This window comes from Bufo bufo, chromosome 3, assembly GCF_905171765.1.
Source record: "Bufo bufo chromosome 3, aBufBuf1.1, whole genome shotgun sequence".
Classification (NCBI taxonomy): domain Eukaryota; kingdom Metazoa; phylum Chordata; class Amphibia; order Anura; family Bufonidae; genus Bufo; species Bufo bufo.
Genome location: NC_053391.1, coordinates 104,320,315 through 104,344,260, shown reverse-complemented (window position 1 = coordinate 104,344,260; position 23,946 = coordinate 104,320,315). Strand labels below are relative to the sequence as shown.

At 42.8% G+C, this 23,946-nt stretch overlaps 1 protein-coding gene across 20 annotated transcripts in view; it reads left to right on the top strand.

The window, feature by feature from the left end:
* The window catches only part of MYO18A (myosin XVIIIA), a 316,966-nt gene that overhangs the window by 149,008 nt on the left and 144,012 nt on the right, over positions 1 to 23,946 (top strand). For all 20 annotated transcript variants that reach the window (XM_040423434.1, XM_040423435.1, XM_040423437.1 and 17 more), the window contains 2 exons: positions 5,942 to 6,134; positions 8,925 to 9,011. In XM_040423434.1, coding sequence (XP_040279368.1) covers positions 5,942 to 6,134; positions 8,925 to 9,011 — 280 coding nt within the window. The remainder of the gene's footprint in view (positions 1 to 5,941; positions 6,135 to 8,924; positions 9,012 to 23,946) is intronic.

The following is a 23,946-nucleotide window of genomic DNA, read 5'->3' as shown; positions in this document are numbered from 1 at the left end:
GCAATTTTAGACCTGTTGTGAGTGGGGAGAATCGCAGATTGTGGCGCAACTAATCATTGCACCACAAGCTGCGCCTGAAATATGCCTAATGTAGGCGTATTTCAGATTAATAAATGACCCTCATAGTATATATAGAAATTATGTACCAACTGTTGCCTCCATTATGTCTCTGCAAATGTTGTTACCCAGTATTTCTAGACTGATGATTTCCAAATTGGCCTAGTTATGTAGTGATAACTCCCTTCATATAGCTAGACCAACATGCCGTTCCAGCTACCTGAAAAGCTGTACAGCTGCAGCGTTGTGTGTCTTTTATGTGACCTATATGCCCCCATCACGCCCCACAGAGATATTTTCCCAACTTTCCCAGACTACAGAATGCCAGATCAGTATATTTATAAATTGTTAAATCTCCAGTACTGTAGAATACCTAGCTAGATTTGCTAGGCAGGAAACCTGGGTTACATGCATAATGTAAGAGTATCATTATATGGATAGTGTGTGCACCTTCCCTAGACTTGTAATCCAGCTCTACAACACTGATGAATGTTAGGTTTGCATAGACAGACAGTGAAAATTTCTTCTGGCTTATATAGGCAAACGTGATATTGGAGGTTTCCAGTCTCCATCGCTTTCACTGTGCTCTGGGTGTCCATTGAAGTTAAGCCCCACCCTTTCCCAAATTTGATGTTTTGGCTATAAGGTCATGCTGGTACACAGTTGGTCCCCAGCCAAAGATGAAGGGCCTGGTGGGGTAGGAGACATTTCTCTGACTGCAAAAAATTTACTAAAACTGCTCAAGCAGCTCTCAGATGTACATGCAAAAAGAGCTAAAGACAAACCTTTCTTAGCGGGTTACACTTTTTTTTTCCAAATGCTTTTCAGGGTTTAGTCACCTTATATTTAAGACAGTAATTAACATACCAACCAGTAGCAGTCTTGGTGTCTCTCTGCCTGTCTCCAGCAGCCCCTCCCTTCTCCTTATTCTCTGCCCCCTATAGACTTCTATGTAATCTGATCCTTCATTGAGCAGGCTAAAGACTAATCTGAGCAGTAAACTCAGCCTGATCTGAGGCTGATACAAGAAGGAATCTTTTGATGATGAGATATATTACAAAGTTCTTTATAATCGAAAAAAAATTTAATTACAGTAACTTGAATATGGAGGTCCAAGTAGATTCTCACAGAAATTATGATGCTGGCAACTTTACTTATTAGTCATTTATACTATTTCTAGACCCTTACCTGTTTTTTAACCAGGAGCAGGATGTTACTGTGTACACCCAGATTTATTCCACCTGCAGTTGGCTTTAGTAGTTATTTAAGGTGTACACTTCCATAGTTTCAGTGAAGCTGAATGACTGTAATAATTCTTTTTCTCAGATATGAGCACATAAAAGCCGGTTATAAAACAATGAAATATGTAGCACTTTACTGCTTTTAATAGTGAGGAAAATGCAAGGCAAATAGGAACAGGCACGTTCAGTTACTACGTTACATAATGTACAAGATGGTGAGCGCCTCCTATGGATGGATAGATGTCTTTGCAGATTTATCTGTTCACCTGATGCTGTAGCAACTGCTTTAAAATGCATAAAGCGTGCACACTGCAGTACTGAGGCCTGTTTAAACTGACAGGGATAAGTATGGCCGTGATGTGGAAATTGCGTTCTACTGCAGATGGGCCTTCAAAATGAGTTTTATTTTCCCTAAATGTGCAGAGAAAGACCTGCATCTGCTCTGATAAGATATGCCATTTTGATGGCCTTTTAGTTTAGTAAATGGAGTGAAAATCAGAACATAAATGGGGAGATTTATGGAAACTTTGTTGCCCACCACAACCATTTACGGTATGGCTCATATTTGTTATTTTCACTATAGCTATTGAAAGCTGTGCTGTGATTGGTTGCTATAAGCAAAAGAGATATTTTAATAAATCTCCTAAAAAATGTCTACCAATTAGCAAATCCCAATAAAGTACAGAATACTGAGATCTTATGACTATATCCAAAATAGCAGTGGTCATGTGGTATTAGGCTAGGTCTACACAACGACATGTGTCGTGCAACATTCTTTATAATGCTGCGACTCCATACGGTAAACTAACATTACAAAATATGTCGCGTGACATTTGTGCGACATAAATGTCGCAGTGTCGTTTTTTCCTATATGTCACGCGACTCATTGGCATCGCATAGCCCTAGCCCTGGAAGTAGATTGACCTTCACAACATTTACAGCCATTCCTTAGCAGTCTTCTGCTCTTCAGCAGGGCCCGGCAGTGAGAACATCATCACACTTGGCCCTGTCAATCAAAGTGCAGAGAGAGCAGAGCCTCTACAGGCTCATTTGCATATATTAAAAATCTTTTTTCTCAGCAGCGTGGGCACATATGAGCATGGGACCAACACAGATGTCTTCAGCTGCTAAGTCAGGTCAGCCAGGTTCATAGGTGCAAAAATTGTGTCCCCTAACCATTCCCTCTACCATTAGTAGTCATTGCACATGAGCTGTAATGACTTTCCACAGCTACTTCTGGTCTTGTCCCAGGTGTATTCACATAGGAGAGTGTTTAACATGCCGTTGACTGGGGCATCGGTCTTGTAGCTCAGTCACTGCTGTTCATGTTCTCCTTTTAAATGGATTGTGTTGCCACCATCCATCAGGCAGGTGATTTACTTCTCACTTGAGTGGAAGTTACGCTGCACGCTCAGGCCGAAGGAGAGCGTCTGTTCACAGACCATGCCTACTGCGCCACATTTACTCTTCTGCATGGCAGGTCTGAACAAAATTCCTATGGTATTAATGTATAAAATTTAAAGGGGTATTTCAGTATACAGAATCACTCCTATTTGAATGTATACTTTACAAAGTAAAAATACTCAATATATTGTAATGGAATCTATATGACCACTTATGGTGTCCATACACCTTCAACAGCTCATTCACTGTCAGCTATGTCTCCTGACTCCCCCAATACATATACAGGGTGGCCCACGAAAAAGTAGCCTTCCTCCAATATCTCCAAATCAAACTAAAGGTTGAGCTCCGATTGGTTGCTATGAGCAACTAAGACTTATTATTCAGTTTGATAAAAGTGGCCTATTGTATCAGAAAGATGGTGTTCTCCCTGGAACAGCGAATAGTGATTGTGGAAGGCTATGTGCGAAGCAGATCGATTAAAGCAAATGCAAGAGACCTTTGCCGACAAGTACCCAGGAACGGAGCCACCAGCTAAACGTTGTATTCAGTCTGGTTCAGAAATGCCATCAAACTGGCTCTGTTAAAAATATGAAGGAACCGAGGCCTTCATCGATCAGGGCGGCTGAAGTTGTGCATGAAATTCAGCCGCGGATTGCAAGTAGCCCTCAAAAATCTAACTCGAAGACTGTCTCAGCAAGTTGGTGCATCACGAACAACGTGTCAGCGAGTGCTGAAATCTCTGAACCTGAAACTGTGTGTGCAGGAACTGAGAGAGTCCGACTAGACTTGGTGCGGACGATGATTGCTGACAGACATGTGGACCCATTACTGTACTTCATGACGGCCGAAGCTTGGTTTCATTTATCAGGTCCCTTAAGTTCGCAGAATACGAGGTACTGGTCTGCTGAAGATCCCCATTTGACTCACGAAACACCAATTTATGATCAGACAATTGGCATCTGGTGCGCAGTGTCAGGAACTCGAATAGTGGGCCCAATTGTCTTCAAATCAACTGTGAATACTGCAATTTACCTGGATATCTGAACAGTTTTACAACCAACTAACACCAGCAGTAGGACCCCCACCGATCTGATAGTTATCCCCTATCCTGTGGATAGGGGATAACTTTTGCCTACTGGAATGCCCCTTTAACTGACCCAAAATGTGAGGTTTGTAGCTCACTGCCTGTAGTCTAGCTTCAGTTTGCTGGTCGAGCATGCTTAGTTCCAGACCTACTAGTTTGTTTATTAAGATACAGGGGATTATAGTAGTCCCAGATCTGTGAAAATTATTAAGTGTGCCATTTGCAAATTTGATACCACACATAGAAGGTGCTCTGTAGACTGCGTTTTAAAGGGCATCTCTCAGCAGATCTGTTCCTATGACTTGGCTGATCTGTTACATGAGCGCTTGGCAGCTGAAGACATCGGTGTTGGTCCCATGTTCATATGTGCCCACGCTGCTGAGAAAAATGACGTTATAATATATGCAAATGATCCTCTAGGAGCAACGGGGACGTTGCCATTACACCTAGAGGCTCTGCTCTCTCTGCAACTGCTGCACTCGCTGCTTTTTAATCGGGCAATGTAGACGTGATCACTCCTGGCCCTGACTTCTCCTAATGTCTGTCACTATACCATATGTTTAAGTATCCAGTGCCAGACATTAGGAGAAGTCAGGGCCACGAGTGATCACGTTTACATTGCTTGACCCTGTCAAAGTCCAGGGAGGGCTGAGCCTCTTGGTGTAAAAGCAACGGCCTCGTTGCTCCTAGAAGCTCATTTGCATATATTAAAACTTTAATTTTTCTAAGCAACGCGGGCACATACGAACATGGGACCAACAAAGATGCCTTCAGCTGCCAAGTGCACATGTAACAGGTCAGCCAGTGTCATAGGTAGAAATCTGCTGACAGATGCCCTTTCATCAGCTAAGCTGTGATAAATAGTTTATGGGTCTCTAGCTGGATTTGAGGAGCCCTGCACAAACTAAGGGCTCATGCACACAAAAGTATATTCTTTCCACTTCCTTTCCGTTTTTTCCGTATACGGAACCATTCATTTCAATGGGTCTGCAAAAAAAACGGAAGTTACTCCGTGTGCATTCTGTTTCCGTATGTCCGTATTTCCGTCACGCAAAAAAAAAAAAATAGAACATGTCCTATTATTATCCGCATTACAGACAAGAATATTACTGTTCTATCAAGGGCCAGCTGCTCCGTTCTGCAAAATACGGAATGCACACGGATGTCATCCGTATTTTTTGCGGATCCGTTTCTTGCGGATTGCAAGATACATACAGTCTTGTGCATGAGGCCTAAGTGTTGGCAGGAGAAGGAAAGATTGCGTACCATGGTCACTATATTTTCTGAATCTATCGGTTGTGTACCCATTTATATAACATATTCACAGTAGGCGGAGGTTAATTTCTAGATTACGCAGACTGAATACTATAGCCCAACATGTAAACCTACAATAAAACTGCTAATCGCATTCCCTTCTGTAGAGCTGCCTGCTTTATTTGCACCTGCAGTGCCTTTATTAAAAAAAAACAAAAAAAAAAACCTCCACAATGTGAGTAGGTAATGACCACCAGGTAATGATACCGCCACTTGAGCAGTTTAGAGGCTGAAGACTGTAAACCTGTGCTCTGTGATGAATGTGTTAAGACACACATGAGAATGCATTGCCCTCTATCTGTAGTGGTTAATCAGAGCTCACTCGATGGATGCGTATAAATCACTCTATGTGAGGGGGTGCGGAGGAATCCCTGCTCTGGAGCTCATCATGGAGAGATTCATGATTGTAGGGTTCTTCTGCAGTGCATAGGGTAACATTACTCTGCTGCCCTCGCCAGAAGTTATTTATGTTCTTATGTTCATAGCCATGCTTCCAGTCTTTTATATGTGCAGTTAAATTCTGGATGAGGCTTTTACTAACTTGGCAGGGAATGTGTACTTTGTGCAAAGCGCCGCACATTTGCCCAGTTTATTATAGATATGCAAAGCTCCGACATTTCTGTTTATAATTTTCTTATTATTTTTTGTACAATTAATATCTTAGCTGATAGCCGGCGTAAGTGAATATGCAGAAGCTTATGCTTATTATTCTTCCTGAAATGAGCTGAAGAAATCCTCTGTGGATACGTGCCAGCACGTTTCACACACAACATTATCCTATTTCTATAATTTTCTCTGTAATCCTTTACGGTTGTGTTTTTTTTCTTTGTTGCTTTGACAGAGCCTTGAAATCCAGCCAGCATTCCCTTTGCTCCATCATGATTGTAGACACCCCAGGCTTCCAGAACCCAGAGCTGGTCAAACAGGGACGCGGTGCTACTTTTGAGGAGCTTTGTCACAACTATGCACAGGAGAGGCTACAAGCACTGTTTCATGAGAAGACTTTTGCCCAGGAACTTGAGAGATACAAAGAGGTATTTGCATATCAGAAGTTTTAGATTGGTGGAGGTCTGAGCGTTGAGACCCCCACGATCTCTAGAACGAGGAGCGAGAAGCGCACGCATATCGCGCTCTCGCTCGTCATTGCTGAGGATTGCCCCCTACACTTCTATGGAGCCCATCTCATGCTGCAATGAGTGTGTGCACTTCTCTTACCTCATTCTAGGGGTCAATGGGGCATCTTAGTGCTCAGACCCCCAGCAAACTAAACTTTTAATGTCTCTATGACATATCAAGACTTTTGTGAATTCACCCAGTGGTTTACTAGGTTTTGTGACTAGCATGTGGCTTGGTTTTGAGCTGAAAATACATTTTAGATCATGTGTTCAGCTAATGCTAAAAACAGAATCAGCATGATATCACAAATCCTACAATTTAATGAAAACAAAGATACTACAAATTGTGCTATACTGATGTTTTCTATCATATAATCTCCCCTCTAGATGAAGTAGTTGAGTTTGCTTTGGACTGATTTTATAAACCTGATGATATAATTTGTTTTCCCTTCCTATGACATCTCATAGTCTCTTTTTTGCTTACTGCTTTTAATGTGACCTTCATGTAAATGTGCACACTTTGTGGTGTCCTTTCACTGAGAATAGTCGACAGGTAGCCCTAACCTATCAACAAAATATAATGTAGAAGTGTGTTACATAGGTTGTCATTTTTACTGATTTTAATTTCCCCTTCTTATGATGGATGATGAATTCCTAAAAGCTGCCTGATTTTAGTGATGGCATCTGGGAGCTTGTTCGTATAAGCTTGTGTGTTTTCCATTTTATTTTGTAGTTAAAAAAAAAAAAAAAAAGACTATAGATAAGAGAACATTTTTTGAGGACACTTCATTGGAATTATGAATGGAACCCAGCAAATGTAACCCAGAGAAAAACCCGTCTAGAATAGATTCCATTGTAAAAAACAAGGAAGGCTTTTCCATTGGAAATGTTTTCCTTCTTTTCTGGGATTAGTTCTAGTTTTTAGTCCTGATACGGAAAATTAGCAAAAAATAAAGCTTTCCTTATATGAAACCAACGTTCAACTTGTCTTTAGCTGTGTCTACTCTAGATATTCTCTATGCTGATAGAATTCCTGCAGGTATATTTAAAAAGGCAAAAAAGCAAAATCTGTAAATGGGCACTACATAAAAAAAATATTGAAGCTGTGCAAAAGAAAGCACACACGTAACGTGGTCTTAAAGGGGTTGTCTCTCCTGAGACATTGGTGACATATCGCTGGGATATGTCACATAGGTGCAGATCCCACCTCTGGGACCCACACCTATCTCTAGAACGAAGCTTCCAAAGTGAACGAGTGAACTGCACATGTGCGGCCACCCTCCCTTCATTTCTGTGGGAGTGTCGAAAATAGGTGAGCGCTGGCTTGGCTATTTCCGGCAGTTCTATAGAAGGGAATGGAGCCGTGTCTGCTATTGTGTAGTGCACTCTCTAGTGCACTCATTTCTTTAGGACTTACGAAGATAGCCAAGCTCACCATTCTCCTTTACTTCAGGAGCTCCCTTCTAGAGATAGGTTAACCTAAAGGGAACCTAAACCTTTAGTGGAACCATGATCGTGCAGCAGCGCTTCTCTGCACCGTCTGGTTTCATCTGCTCTGCTTTTTCAGTGTGGTGAGTACAGATCCCGTATACTATTTGTGCATCCATGCTCCATATGCTGGAAAAGCACCCAAAGGTACAAAGCGCTCTGGGAAGTGCCATTGCACGATTGTGGTGTCACCAAAGGTTTAGGTCCCTTTTTGAAGTTACAGGTGCTGGCACCCATATACTTAAATCTTTGTGTAGCTATCGCCTCCTAGCAAAAATATGTACCATCTATTATGGTATTATGTACTGAGCTACGGGTGCAGTTTGCCTTTATGCCTTGAAAAGTAGCATTCGTTGAAGGAGTTTTAAAAAAATTGAAAACGTGTCTTCTTCCTTCCAGCACCACTGGTGTCCATGGGATGTATCTGATATTACATCACGTGAATAGCTGCAATACCAGATACAACCAGTGGACAGCAGTGGCAGTGTTTCAGGAAGAAACGGTCATATTTTTTCCAGTTTCATGTCATCACTTTAAGTGTTCATCCCAATGATTTACATCTTTACCGTAGTCCCCTAGTTGGAAAGTCCATTATACCCAATTCCTCCCACCTCGCATGCCTAGTTTATTTTTTATTTTTTCTTGCTTTCTACTTTCAATGATTTCTCATTAGTTTCACAGTTAATGATGATCTTAAGCGTAGTCCTAATTTCTTATTCTCTCTGATAGATGTACTGCTGTAGCGAACCTTAAATTAAACCTAATTGGTTGAGTGATCTGGTGCAAGGGGTTCCTGCAGCAAAGTATTTAAAGTTGTTAACTCGATTCCATGGTCTCTTGATATAATTGCCTCTATTGCTGTGGATTGACTCGGCGGCCACTGCCCATACATTATTCAGAAGAGTCTCCTTCATATTTTTGCTTTTGTCTAGTTGGATATTTGCTTTCCAGCTTACCATACCATATGATTTGCTGTTATTAATGTTATTATTATCATATCTCCTCTTTGCATGTGTCATTAGGATCACATATTATTGTCAGATTGGATCCATGTTGAATCTGGCATTTTACAACTGATGTTTGAGGCGTTATATCAAGTAGCAGTGATACCCCGTGCACCAGCCTGCGAATATAGCTTCTAGTTAACGTGACTGATCTCTAATGATGTCATAACTTCAATCGTAGTCTCATGTATACTAATCATTCATCTGTCCCCTTTAGGAAAATATAGAGCTTGCTTTAGATGAAATTGAGTCCAGTACATCTGGCTCAGTAGCTGCTGTAGACCAAGCGTCGCATCAAACACTGGTAAGCAAGGCAGAGGACAATGGAAGTCCTAAAGAGATGGCGGAACTATTAATTGTTTAATATATATCAATTAGTATTAATGATGTCAAAGGAAAAGTCCTTGTATGGTTTGTGTTTTTATATGTGCATTTTAGAACAAGGGTCGGAGTACAAGGTAAGTGGCTTTACATTGACAGGTGAAAGAAGTTCATGTTTAGCTGTATAATTGGATGTGTAAGTGAATCTATATCATTAGAGGGTTCGTATCACCTCAGACATTGAGGGCATATCACTAGGAGCCATAGCCCCAATGTCTGATAGGTCCAGGTCCCAGTGGTGGGACCCGCACCTATCTTTAGAACGGAGCCCACAAAGTGAAGGAGGGCGCACCGCGCATGTGCGCCACCTTCCATTCATTGGGAATGCTGAAAATAGCCGATCTGTAAATGCTGTATTATGACATTGAATAGTCCGCTCCCATTTACAAGCTGTAGACTACAGCAGTCTTTAGCTTGCTGATGTAAACTCAAAGTCTTATAAGGACTTCAGACGACCCCACATGGTCCTTCTCTACTTTTAGATTACTTCTGCGGCTAATGGGAGAACTTCCATTCATAACATTATGTCATTTAATTTGTTAGTTGCTATTCGAAAGAGCGGAGTGAGCATGTTCAGCTTCTTCTGACGGCCAGTTCAAATCTATGGAGAAGGACCGTGCATGCTCACTGTGCTGTACAGTCAAGAACATGCACTAAGGGGCCTCTCGTTTTTGGCAACGGTTATGGCACCTGAGGTCAGACGCCCAACATTATTACCTTTATAACCTCTGATTGATATAGGTTATAAAAGCAAAAAAGTTGCTGTGAGACAACCCTTCTAAAGAACTTGTCAGCATTTTGATAATTACATACCAATGCGGTCAGTAGGACCGCATCAACCTCAGCATGTGAAAAGAAATTGTTTCCATTAGGGCTGCAGCTATGGATTATTCTACTAATCAAGTATACTACCGATTAATCCAATAATTAATCGAGTACTCTAGTAAGCAAAAACTAATTATAAGAATGTTTTCTATGAAAACTCATCAGCCCCCCCCCCCCCCCCGCCATCACCCCCCTTAATGCCATTGGCTACCCCCAGTGCCATCAGTTCCCCCTCCCTTGTGCCACCAGCTCCCTCCAGTGCCATGAACTCCCCCATGCCATCAGCTCCCCCACTCACCCTCCTAGCCATCAGTGCCCAGCTGCAGCGCCAGGCAAATTAAATACCTTTCTTGCTAGGGGCGCCACTGATACTCCACAGCTCATCCATCCTCTTCTTCACGCACTGCACTGTCCTCCTGACATCACACAGCTTCAGGTCATAGTGCGCGCAACATCCTGACGATGTGTGTACGTCAGGAGGACACTGCCGTGCCGTGCTGGCCAGCGGGAGACCATGGAGCATGAGTAATAGTAAGCGCTTCATTCACGCTCCGTGGTCACATGGCACAAACGAACCCTTGATGCCAGAATTTGGCATCGAGAATTTTTTTGTGTTAATAGATTAATTCGAGTAATCGTTTCGGCCCTAGTTCCCATAAAATTTTCTTAGATAACCTAGCTTCAAACTGTAGAGCTAAAAAGTAATTTAAATGTATTTCCTTTTTTAGAATCCTCCTTGGTTATGTGCTCGCCTTTTCCTTAAGATTTCTGTGCGTTTCTACAAATAGAAGATATACTTTCATGAGTACAGTTGATGACAATCAGAGAATCGAGAAATACATCCTGCCGGTCTCTAAGCATTATCCCGTCAGATGCTTTTTGATCCAATCAAACGCAGCTTTTAAATTTATTAGGCGTAAAGTGGCGGCGAGTGGGTTTTATTCTGACTTCAGAGGAGGCTCTGGAGAACTAGTTATTCCCCCCCCCCCCTCCCCACCTTCCTTTGGCTGCTTTGCTTAACTTAAGATCCACATTAATAGGAAAAGTAACAGAAATACTTGCAAAGTGTAATAGAACGTGACAGCAGCCGCATGACTCATAAAAACGTTGACAATAAATGTCTGTGGCTGAAGCTCTTAAGAAGCTGCATTTCAAAGCAGTTCATAAATACCCATATGCTCAGATCTGGCAGGTTCTGCAGCCAAGGTAGAGGCAGGGAGCAGTAAAGCATTTTCACCCAGGAGAGCCTGTTGTGGCTTCATAAATTATTCATCTTCTCCTTATATTTAATTTATATGGTATTTATTCCATCAGGCCTCTAAATAAAGAGGCATCTTAACCCTTGTTAAAGCAGAAACCATAGCACTGGAAGGAGAGAGAGAGTTTGTTTTAAATGCACCTTTGCAAGGACACTGGAAGACGAGCTCTCCGAAAAGCTGCTTCTCGGGGGAGATTAGCTGGGTCAGGTAAACTTCGCTTTCATTCTCAGGCAGCCTGCAGATAAATCTTCTAATGAGAGGAGAGCGTTAGGAAAGATTCCAAAAATGGCATTTCCCTTCAAGGGGAAACGCTATATTTAATAGCTCAGTCGAGGATCCGTGACCTGTTTGAGCAGTATTGGAAGATGCGGAGCTCTCCTGTAGATTGCCTGCGCAGCAGCCTCGCTCTACGTGATCGGTCATTTAAAGATCAAAGGCAAACTTAACATGTTTGTGTTTTTTCTTTTTTTTTTCTGCTGGCAAGACTGATTACGTAATGTGTGCTGTGGCATTAAAGAACACGTAAAAGGCTTACTGTGATACACATGGGCATACTGGAGCTAGGAGAGAACGCTTTAATCATAGACGAAATGAGGGTTTCCAGCGACCCAGTGCGGTCATTTCCATACAAATATCCAAATGCTTTATAGAGAATTAGAGAAGTTCAGTGAAAAGCTTTGAGGAGATTCATTCTCCAATTTTTGATATAGGATTTAATAAAAGGGTTATCACTTAAAGGGGTTGTGTCACGAAAAAAATATAAACCAACACCTGCATCTGCATACTTTTGTAATTGCATGTACCGGTAATTAAATTGAAAATGTGATTTCGGTTTAAGAAGTCTTCTATCAAAGCTGTAACTGTGTGTAACTAAATAGAGTCTGTCTTCAGCTTTTACTGAGCACTAAATATGTCTGTGCGTAACAGGTTAGATAGGCAGGATGATGGACAGTGGTAGTTAGGCCACATGTCCATGGTCAGGGACTGAGGTAGTGACAAGAGGTGGCTGAACCCCCTTGCATGTTACATACAGGCGTGTTCTGCAGGCTAAAGACAGATTCTCCTTAGCAACACTATTAGAGCTTTACACTCTGTTTTCTAGTAGAAATAAACATCTTTCACTAATAAAGTACATTACAAAAGTGTTTAACATCCCCCTCCCTACACAATATTAAAATTAAACAGAAATGAGGGGGCGTGGCTAACTGCCGGCATGACCGCACGCACTTGAGAGCGGCTCCGGTCCCTGGTATCAATCCTGACTAATCCTGCCAAGCTGCATTCCTCAGACTCAGAGTGGCAAGTGCAGAGGAGACGGAGGAAACCCAGGAACCAAGATATGGGTCCCAGCAAGGCGCAGACCGCGGCCGACAAACTTAAAGAATATGCCCGCCAGGAAAACCAACATGGCGCCGCGGCTCCCGCCACTCCACGTGCAGCGGTGACGCGCGGACAGGCCGCGCAGCAGATAGAAAATGATGAGGCTGGAGAACCGGAGATAACGCTGAAAGCGGTCTCAGAGCAGCTCCTCACAGCGATCTCCTCCTGCCAATCCTCCCTTACCTGCAAAATTGAGGAGGTGCGTGTCGACCTGGGCCGGTTGAGGCATGACGTGCAACAGCTGAGGGAAAGAGTTAAACACACTGAAGATCGGGTGTCGGAGCTGGAGGATTACACCAGGCCGCTAGATTCGAGGCTGACGGAGGTGGAAAGAGCCGTTGGATTATGGAGGCAGAAATGCGACGACCTGGAGAACCGGGCCCGACGCAATAATGTAAGAATCCTGGGGATGCCAGAGAGAGCGGAGGGGAGAGATCCTGCCAGCTTCTTGGAGCTTTGGTTTAAGGCCCAGTTCCCTACAGCCACATTCTCAGCGGCCTATGCAGTTGAAAGGGCGCACAGAGTACCGGCCAGACCACCACCTCCAGGCGCACCGCCAAGGCCCCTGCTCGCCCGTTTATTAAATTGGAAGGATCGAGATTTAATTCTTAGCCAAGCAAGGAGCAAAGGTGTATTGATGCACGAAAACACCAACGTGTCACTTTTTCCGGACTTCTCCGCGGATTTGCAGAAAAAGAGGGCCACCTTCGTCTTAGTCAAGAGACGCCTCAGGGAATTAAATTTGCAATACTCGATGGCCTACCCAGCGCGACTACGCGTAGTGGATGGCGAACGGCCGATATTTTTCACCGACCCAAAGGAGGCTGAGGACTGGGTTGCTAGACGTCCAAGAATGCACTGATCTGAAACACTGGGACTGAGTTGCAAGTATTACTGAGTTCTGAAAAGGCACTTTATAGAGGCCTTGTCACTGAGTGGTTTATCCTTATTATATGGTGCAATATTTAGCTTTACCTGAATGCAATATGCATTACTTGAATGCAATATGGTGCTCTTTCAGATAGCAGATCATTGTAAGCATGGTTATAGTCCTACTGTAGATGTTGATTCACAGGCTGTCTGAATATGAGTGTCTGCACCTATTGAGGCTTAGATGTACCTGCAGCTATGAAACTCACATTGACCAGGGAATGCTCGGCTACCTGTGCGGGCATAACATCTTCACCCCGCACTGGTCTCCGAATATAGATTGTCACCTAGTTAATACTATGATGCATGCACTGGATGTTTGCTCAGAGGTATTAGAAGTTTATCTGTTATGTTATATGTTTTGTAAGTTGTTGAAAGCATGGTCACATCAATTATGCATCAGTAGTGTGGGAGGGGGGCGAACTATTAAAATGGGTGAGGTTACTCCACAAGGGCCGGATGACATCCTGTACTACTGGAAGGATAACTTTAAGATTGTACTATGGGACCTCTAGTAGTGATGTCCTGGAATGTGAGGGGACTTGGAAATCCGAACAAAAGGATAGCGGTGTTCTCGCATATACGACGCTATAGCCCTCACATTCTGGGACTTCAAGAGACTCATCTGACGGCTGACACGGGGCACAGAATTGTAAAACAATGGGTTCAGTGGTCACTTCAGTCATATGGCTCATCAAATTCTAGAGGCGCGGCTATATTAGTGCGCAAGGGCCTCCTGTGGGAACCGCAGCAGTCAGTTGCTGATCCGGAGGGACAATATATAATGGCGTATGGCTTTATTGACCACATCCCGTATGTAATAATTAACATATATAATCCCCCCCCGGCGAGTATTTCACTCCTTCATGTTATCCTGGGGTTTGTGGCGCAGTATCCCTCAACCCGGCTGATTTGCATGGGAGACTTTAATATGGTAATGCAGGAAGAGGTAGATAGATTTAGGCCGCCTGAAGGGAGAGAGACTGGAGTTCACTCGACGACCACTCTGTTTAGAATTGCTGCAGAAATGGGATGGATAGATATGTGGAGGATTAGAAACCCGCAGTTGAGGGAATACTCCTGTTTCACTCCCGCTAGGGGGGCACTCTCGAGAATTGACTATGTCCTGGGAAATGCTGCTAGTTATACGGACTTGATTGCAATTAACTATGAGTCGCGGGGACCCTCAGATCATGCTGCAGTAGTGGCACGTTTTGACACTCCCGGGATTGCATCTAGAGGGGGGAAGATGAGAATACATCCCTTCTGGCTCTCTTTATTGACAAAAAATGATAGAATCCCCGATCAGCTGAGAGTATTCCTGGATGTGCAGGGAGATGAAACAGAGGAATTGTTATTGTGGGACACCCTGAAGGCCTTCCTGAGGGGATGTCTGAAGTCCTCAATATCCTATGTAAAAAAGGACACGTCCCGCCAGGAAGTAGAATTGCATAATAAATGTAGGGAGGCGGAGGTATTGTTTTGTTCGGACCCCACAGAAGGGAATAGGATAGAGTGGATGACTAGAGGAAGGGAGTATATGATGCATCTTAAGGAGAAAAGTGAACGCAAAATGTTCTTTATGAAGCAGCAGTCATTTGAATCTGGTGATAGAGCGGGCAAGCTTTTAGCTCAGATTGCTAGAGCCAACCAGTCGTCCCCCCCGGTACTTCGAATTCTGAACCCTGAGGGACAATTGGAGGAATCCGGGCAGAGAATACTTGACGCTTTCAAACGGTTTTATCAATCGCTGTACAGCACAGCAGCTAACTACACGGAGAGGGAGTTAAGTAACTATATTTCAGAGGTGGAACATCCTAAGCTTAGCGAGGCGGAAGTGACCCTCCTGGACAAGGATATAACTCTGGAAGAAATCCAGCTAGCCATGCATGACATACCAACTGGGAAAGCACCGGGCCCGGATGGGATCCCAATTGAAGTTTATTCTAGATATAGTGAAACTCTTAGCCCCCAACTCCTTGAGATGTACTCAGCATCATTCCAGCGTCACCAACTGCCCGAGACCTTATATGATGCAACTATTGTTGTTATATTAAAGCCAGACAAGGATCCAACTGTATGTGGCTCTTACAGGCCGATTTCGTTGCTCAATTTAGACTACAAAATTCTAACCAGATTATTAGCCTCTCGTTTAAATAAAGTAATAACGTCTATAGTACACCAGGATCAGGCGGGATTCATGCCAGGGAGGACCACCTCTGACAATATCAGGAGAGCTCAGGTTATTGCTCAGGTAGGAGTGGCGGAGGGGCGTGAATGGGCCATGGCATCACTTGACACGGCTAAGGCCTTTGACTCTGTGGAGTGGCCTTTCCTGTTTCGGATCCTGAAGGAATTCGGGTTTGGCCCAGGGTTCATAAGATGGGTGGAGATACTGTACCAGAGACCTAAGGCAAATATACTAGTAAATGGCACCATGTCAGATTCATTTACTCTGCATAGAGGTACTAGACAAGGTTGCCCCCTCTCCCCCCTTTTGTTTGCGGTGGTAATCGAACATTTGGCATTAAGAGTGAGGCAGGACAGGTCCTTTATGGGGATTTCTAGAGGAGACAGAGAGGAGAAGATAGGCTTATATGCAGATGATCTCCTTCTGTTTATGGACGAGCCTGAGCTGACTCTGCCCAGAGCAATTGAGGTAATAGGGAAATTTGGCACATACTCGGGCTTGCTCATAAACTGGACGAAGTCAGCTATTATGCCTCTTTGGGATCATGGGTGGCCGGAGAGTATACATAATTTACCGGTAGTGGACCAGTTTAAGTATCTTGGCATCGTGATCACAAGGGACCCTGGAGTGTCTGTGACGAGAAATATAGAACCGATAGAGTCCTTATTTATTGATAAATTTAAAACTTGGAAGGCATTACCGATTTCGGTGATGGGGAGATTGAACCTAGTCAAAATGATTCTGCTCCCCAAGGGCCTGTATCTCCTGTCACATGCATGCGCCCCGGTACCAAAGGCCTTCTTTGACAGGCTGCACTCCCTGATAACGGCGTTTGTGTGGGGAAAGGCTAGGAGGAAGCTCTCGCAGAAAGTATTACAGAGGTCTAAGACGAGGGGGGGAGCGGCTCTACCCGATTTTTTTCTATATTACTTAGCCGGCCAGTTGAAATATATAGCGGCATGGGTCAAACAGGGAGAACTACCAGGACCGGAATATTGGTTGAGGGAATATCTTAATCTTTCTAATCTGTGGCCTGTCTTGGAGTCCCCAAGTACAGTATCCAGGAAACTACTTCCTGCTCATAGACTGGCTAACCAAATATGGAAAGCAGCCAAATTAAATTCGTATGCAGATTTACCAGATGCAATCCCGCTCTGGGACAATCCCATGTGGCCGCACTTGGAAACATTGGAGGGTGCAGGGATATGGAAGGGATGCGGAGTGTTGACATTAGCTGAGCTGTATGAAGAGGGCGTATTACGAACTTTGCAACAACTACAGGAGAAATTTGAGATTCCCCATTCTTTGTTTTTTCGGTACCTTCAGTTACGGCACGCCCTAAATGATCAGTTTAGAGGGACAGGTCGCAGCATTTCCAAATATCCTCTGATAGGGGTGCTAAGATCGCAGGGACCTAAGGGCATTATCTCTATACTCTACACATATTTACTAGGTGATCGCATGATTCTTCAGCCATTGGAAGTAGAAGCGAAATGGAAGGTTAATATCCCAACTCTTGATGCTGAAGAATGGGAGGAGGCTATGTTGGTACCCACTAAGGTTTCCCCGTCGGTAAATAATAAACTGATACAATTATTCATATTGCATAGAAGCTACTTAACCCCCCTCAGGCTCTATAAGATGGGGAGACTACCTAGCAGCAGTTGCCATAGATGTCAAGAGGGGAGCGCTGATTTCTGGCACTTGATATGGGGATGCAGACACTTACAAGTATTTTGGAACAAGGTTCTAGAGATTCTGTCTACGATAGTGCCTGTATCGATAGGAGCCTGCCCAAAAATATGTATCCTAGGGATATTAGAGGAGGAACAGTGGACACATCACCAGAGAATATTCCTAGGGGAAGCCCTCTTCCTGGCTAGGAAGGCTGTAGCATTGAGGTGGATGGCGGATAGAGTCCCCACAGTGAACCAATGGAAGACCTTGATGAACCATGCAATGAATATGGAAAAAGTAGTATACATACATAGAAAATGCCCAGGGAAATTTCAGAAAGTGTGGGGAGAGTGGTGCTCTTCAAATCACTCCTTGCAACCTGTGCACTTGCACTCTGTGTCGGAGGGTAACATTGCATTAAATGTCTAAACACTAGAAAGTAGATATGCTGTATTGTTTGATGCCAAGTAGCGAAATATTGCTGAGAATCACTTGACACATTATGTATCACGTTTGTACTATGTGGAGCTGGAGACCCCCCTGCGTGGGGTGTCAATGCTTCAAAATATGCTGAACCATGCTTATTGTTAAATTTTCAATAAAACGAGTTTAAAAAAAAATTAAACAGAAATGACAATTACACTTTAAATATTTAGTATAGCCACTGAGCTATTCAATAAAATGTGTCTGTATAGCGCCACCTGCTGTTTGTTCTTTTCCTTATTTCTCCATCCACCTCACTGATGTGGTCACATGCACTCAGTTAAAAATTTTCAGCTTCCACTAGCCGTATCTTCTGTTAAAAGCTGTGGCAGTTAGCGGAAAGAGCTACAGCAGATAAGACCCGCCCCCGAGAAAGGACACGCCCTCTGAGAAAGGACACTCCCCCTGATCTGCCAGCATAAAATAAAATTAGCAGCACAACTGGAGCAATGAGTGGGGGGGATCTCTGCTTCCATGTGAGGTACAGGGCTGGTTCTAGTTTTGTTAGAAAGAGATTGTCATGTACAATATGATGTTGTCTGATTTTAATTTTTACCATCAATCATGGAATAACCCCTTTTAAAGGAGTTTCCCATCAGGACAACCCCTGTTCATATGACCTGTAATGGCATATGTCAGGGATCAGCAACCTTCAGCACTCCAGCTGATGTGAAACTACAACTCCCAGCATGCACTTGGCTGTTCTTGTAACTCCCATAGTGAAGGGAGGATTGCTGGGAGTTGTAGTTGCATAACAGCTGGAGTGCTGGAGGTTGATACTCTTTGGCATATGCATATTCTAGATGGAGGTTGATGCCTCTGTATGAGCCAGAGCTTAGACCGATGTCAGATAATCTTGGAGGCATCTCTCTTATTTCAGACAACTATCTTAATGTGAATGACAGCTCTTTTCCGAATGTGGCTCCCAGGGCTATCAGCGGATTACCTAAGGTCCAGCACTCTCCACAAACAATTGACTTTGCTGGGGGAAGTTGCAGGAAGCCACGACCGTATAATATTACATGGAAAATCTTCAGATGAACGGCCATCCTCATAATGAAAGGATAGCTGAAATCAGGACAGCGGCCAGAATGGGAGCCGTTCATGCAGGTGTCCATAGACCCTAATAATAAATATGGATAGGAGTTGTCTTCATGAGATGAGCCCTTTAAAGTGTCCCTGTACTTTAAAAAGTGACATATCAAAGTTTTAGAATTTGAGACCCCCACTGATCTCTAGAACAAAGAGAAAGAAGCACTCTCTCCTCACTGCAGAAGGTTGTGCTCAATGGAAAGTCTGTCAGCGCGTCTCGAGTCCTTCTCCTGCAGCGAGGCAAGACAGCGCGCTCTCCTTTTTATCACAATTTATCTTCGGAAATAGGTGTTAAAGTCCTTGATACCAATATTTTAGCATTCATCACTGAAAATGACCCTGTCAGTGCTCTCTAAATCTCAAAGATCTGTCTGACTGTGTTTTACATTCCATCCCACAATTCTTCGGAAGCCAGATGGGAAATTATTGGTGCCTATGAATATAAAGTCCCTTATGAATTGCTTTTACCTCTTAATGGCCTGTGGTTGGAAGTTGGGATGCCTCATTTATTTTATGGTCAGCGCTAAACCTTAGTAATCACTGCTTTGATTGACATTTATGGTAGCGTTCTTTAATACTGAAGTTTTATTCAGAAGGCTACTCTAAAATATACATTTTGCTGACCAGTAGACTGTTATCTTCCCAAGCCTCCAGCAGTGACAGTATTATCGGAGAGATTTATCAAAGACCGGCATTTTACACCTGTCTTTGAAGTCTCCTCCGCTGCTGGAGGATGCGCCTAAATTATGACTGGGTGCACACCTCGGCATAAATTAGGCACATCCACCAGCAGTCTGTGCGCCAGCATGAAATCTACAGGAGCTTGGAGCTGCCATAGTTTTCTGTTTGCATTTGCGCCAAGAAACTGTCATGCCCCCTTTTCAAAACCCAGTGTCGACAGCGTACAGACACAGCCGTTTTTTTTTATTTTTAGAAGCCACCTATATGTGGCGCTATGGCTTGGTCAACAGCAACTATGCAGTAGATGACCTCCGCAAATGGCAAGTTATTAGTTATAGCTTAGACTACTTTCACACCAGCGTTTTTGCTGGATCCATTAAAACGCTTCCGTCATAATAATACATCCGTCTGCATCCGTTCTGAACAGATCCGGTTGTATTTTCTCTAAAATAGCCATGAATGATCCATCTCTAAAACCATTGTAAGTCAATGGGGGGCGGATCCGTTTTCTTTTGTGTCCGAGAAAACAGATCCGCCATCATTGACTTACATTGTGTGTCATGACGGATCCGTCTTGCTCCGTACCGCGGTCAGAAAAACGCTGCTTGCAGCATTATTCTGTCCGCGATGGGGATGCAATCAAACGTAACGGAATGCATTCTGGTGCATTCCAATTTGTTCAGTTCAGTTTTGTCCCCATTGACAGTGAATGGGGACAAAACTGAAGCGTTTTCCCCCGCTATTGAAATCCTATGACGGATCTCAATAGCGGAAAGGGAAACCGCAAGTGTGAAAGTAGCCTTAGCAGCAAGAAGACTGTGTCGGGCTGCGTTCACATGTGCGTCCATCAACTCAGTTTTTCTGCTCTGGCATAGTAACAGAACCATGAAATGGATAGCTGATACAGTAGTTTCCACAGCAGAGGAGAAAGGACTTTTCCTATAGATATGACTTTAGTAATTCCGGATTTTGTGTCGCAGCCATGCATAAACAATCTGGACAGAATTGCTGAGAGCAGTTTTGTCAGATGTTACATTAATGAAGAGACGGCAAGTCTCCGTAGGATTGAGAGCTGAAGTTATTCCCAACACGTCCATGAGATTTAGAGTCGAACAGTATAGCTGAATCACAGCCTTTAACCACAGAGAACAGTCATGTTTAAGTAGATCGTAACAATGAAATGCTCTTCTAAATTGTATGAATTATATGTAGTAACAATAAAGTGCTGGCTTTTTAGGAAGTCGAATGGCGTTTGTCAGCAGTTTGTAATATATTTGGCACACATGTTGTATGTGCCTGTAGAGTCCTGTAGAATACACATGGCCCACACAGCCCAGGCTGACATTTTTCTTTCTTTGTAATGCGTTTTGCACGCGCGTGAGAAAAATCGGTGTTCTGTAGATTGTATTATTTTCCCTTATAACATGGTTATAAAGGAAAATAATAGCATTCTGAATACAGAATGCATAGTACAATAGCGCTGGAGGGGTTAAAAAAAATTAAAAAATTAATTTAACTCACCTTAATCCACTTGCTCGCGCAGCCCGGCTTCTCTTTGCTGTGTACAGGAAAAGGACCTGTGGTGACATCACTCCGGTCATCACATGGTCCATCACATGATTTTTTACCATGGTGATGGATCATGTGATGGACCATGTGATGACCGGAGTGACGTCACCACAGGTCCTTTTCCTGTACACAGCAAAGAAGAAAACAGAAGAGAAGCCGGGCTGTGCGAAAGTGGATTAAGGTGAGTTAAATTATTTGTTTGTTTTTTATTCCCTCCAGCGCTATTGTACTATGCATTCTGTATTCAGAATGCAATTTTTTTCCCTTTATAACCATGTTATAAAGGAAAATAATAAAGATCGGGTACCCATCCTGATCGTCACCTAGCAACCGTGCGTGAAAATCGCACCGCATCCGCACTTGCTTGTAGATGCTTGCGATTTTCACGCAGCCCCATTCACTTCTATGGGGCCTGCGTTGCGTGAAAAACTGACAAAATAGAGCATGCTGCGATTTTCACGCAACGCAAAAGTTATGCGTGAAAATCACCGCTCATGTGAACAGCCCCATAGAAATGAATGGGTCCTGATTCAGTGCGGGTGCAATGCGTTCAACTCACGCATTGCACCCGCGCGGAAAACTTGCTCGTGTGAAAGGGGCCTTAGAGAAGGCAGGGACAGTTCCCAGGTGTCTCTGCCTTCTAGATCGCTGTATATGTCATGTGACCGCCGGGGTCGGAGAGTGCAGGAGCTGTGGGGTCTTTCACAGACCTCAATCAGCCCTGTGCTGTACAGCCTCTCTGGGGGGTGTATTTCTCCGGTAACTGGGGCTACTATATCAGCCCCGGTTACAGGAGAAATAAATAGTAAGAAAAAAAAAAAAAAAAAAAGGTTAAGTTAAATGTCCCCCAAAATAAAAAAAATAAAGTGTTTAAAATAAAAAATAAAAAATTCCCCAAGTAAGGAATTAAAAAAAAAAAAGTTAAAAATAGAAAAAATAAAATAAAATAGACATATTTGGTATTGTTGCGTCCGTGACGGTCGGCTTTATAAATATATCACATGATCCACCCAGTCTGATAAACACCATAAAAAAAATAATAATAAAAACTGTCAAAAAAAGCTATTTTTGTCACCTTACATCACAAAAAGTGCAACACCAAGTGATCAAAAAGGCGTATGTCCCACAAAATGGTGCCAATAAAACCGTCACCTTATTCCGCAAAAATTTAGCCCCTACATAAGAAAATCGCAAAAAAATAAAAAAAACTATAGCTCTCAGAACATGGACACATTAAAACATCATTATTTTGTTTCAAAAATGCTATTATTGTGTAAAACTTAAATAAGAAAAAGTATACATATTAGGTATCGCCACATCATAACGATCTGCTCTATAAAAATGTCACTTGACTGAACCCCTCAGGTGAACGCGGTAAAAATAAATAAATAAAAACTGTGCTAAAACAACCAATTTTTTTGGTCACCTTGCCCCATAAAGTGTTATAATGAATGATCAAAAAATCATATGTACCCCAAAATAGTACCAATAAAACTGGCACCTTATCCCCTAGTTTCAAATGGGGCTTCAAATGGGACATGGCATCTAAACACCAGTTCAGCAAAATCTACCTTCCAAAAACCATGCAGCGCTCCTTTTCTTCTGCTCCCTCCCGTGTGCCCTTACATCAGTTTACGACCACATGTGGGGTGTTTCTGTAAACCGCAGAATCAGGGTAATAAATATTGAGTTTTGTTTGGCTGTTAACCCTCGATGTGTTAAAGAAAAAAATGGATTAAAATGAAAAATCTGCGAAAAAAGTGAAACTTTAAAATGTTATCTCCATTTTCCTTCAATTCTTGTGGAACCCCTAAAGGGTTAACAAAGTTTGTAAAATCAGTTTTAAGTAACTTGAGGGGTGTAGTTTCTACAATGGGGTCATTTATGGGGGTATCCACTATGTAAGCCCCACAAAGTGACTTCAGACCTGAACTGGTCCTTAAAAAGTTGGTTTTGGCAATTTTGGCTTCTAAAATTCTAAGCCTTCTAACGTCCTAAAAAAAAAAAAATGACATTTCCAAAATGATGCCAACATAAAGTAGACATATGGGGAATGTTAAGTAATAAATATTTTATGAGGTATCACTTTCTGTTTAAAAAGCAGAGAAATTAAAAAATGTTAAATTGCAAATTGCAAATTTTTTTTTGTAAATTTGGGATTTTTTCATAAATAAAGATGAAATATATTAACTAAAATTTATGACTGTCATGAAGTACAATGTGTCACGAGAAAACAAACTGTGAATGGCTTGGATAAGTAAAAGTGGTCCAAAGTTATTTCCACATAAAATGTCAGATTAGCAAAATTAGTCCTGGTCAGGAAGGGGGCAAATGTCCCGGATGTGAAGTGGTTAACGTTTAACTACCATTGATATACTGATGACTGGCAAGACGTCTTTGAGGCATGCACAAATAATGGAGAGGACTTGAGAATGTGTCCTCCCAATGTATTCCAGCACCGGTTTGTGAACGTATAGTGTGGGAATGGGGGGCGAACATAAACGTACAACTTAGAGATCTACAGTACTATTCATCTAGTACTGCACTTCACAGGTCAAACTTGCTGATTTCAGAGTCAACAGCTGACCACCTATATGGAGGGATGTTGGAGGGAAAGAAGGATTGTGCTGTTGGATCCCTTTGTCCTCTCCCCTCTCGATATTCAGAACACATGCAGTCTTGGTTGAGCTAAACTTGCATGTGCATGGTGGGTTTGGGACGAAAGCATATGGCCAGCTTTACTACTATATAATATATATTTAATTTATTTA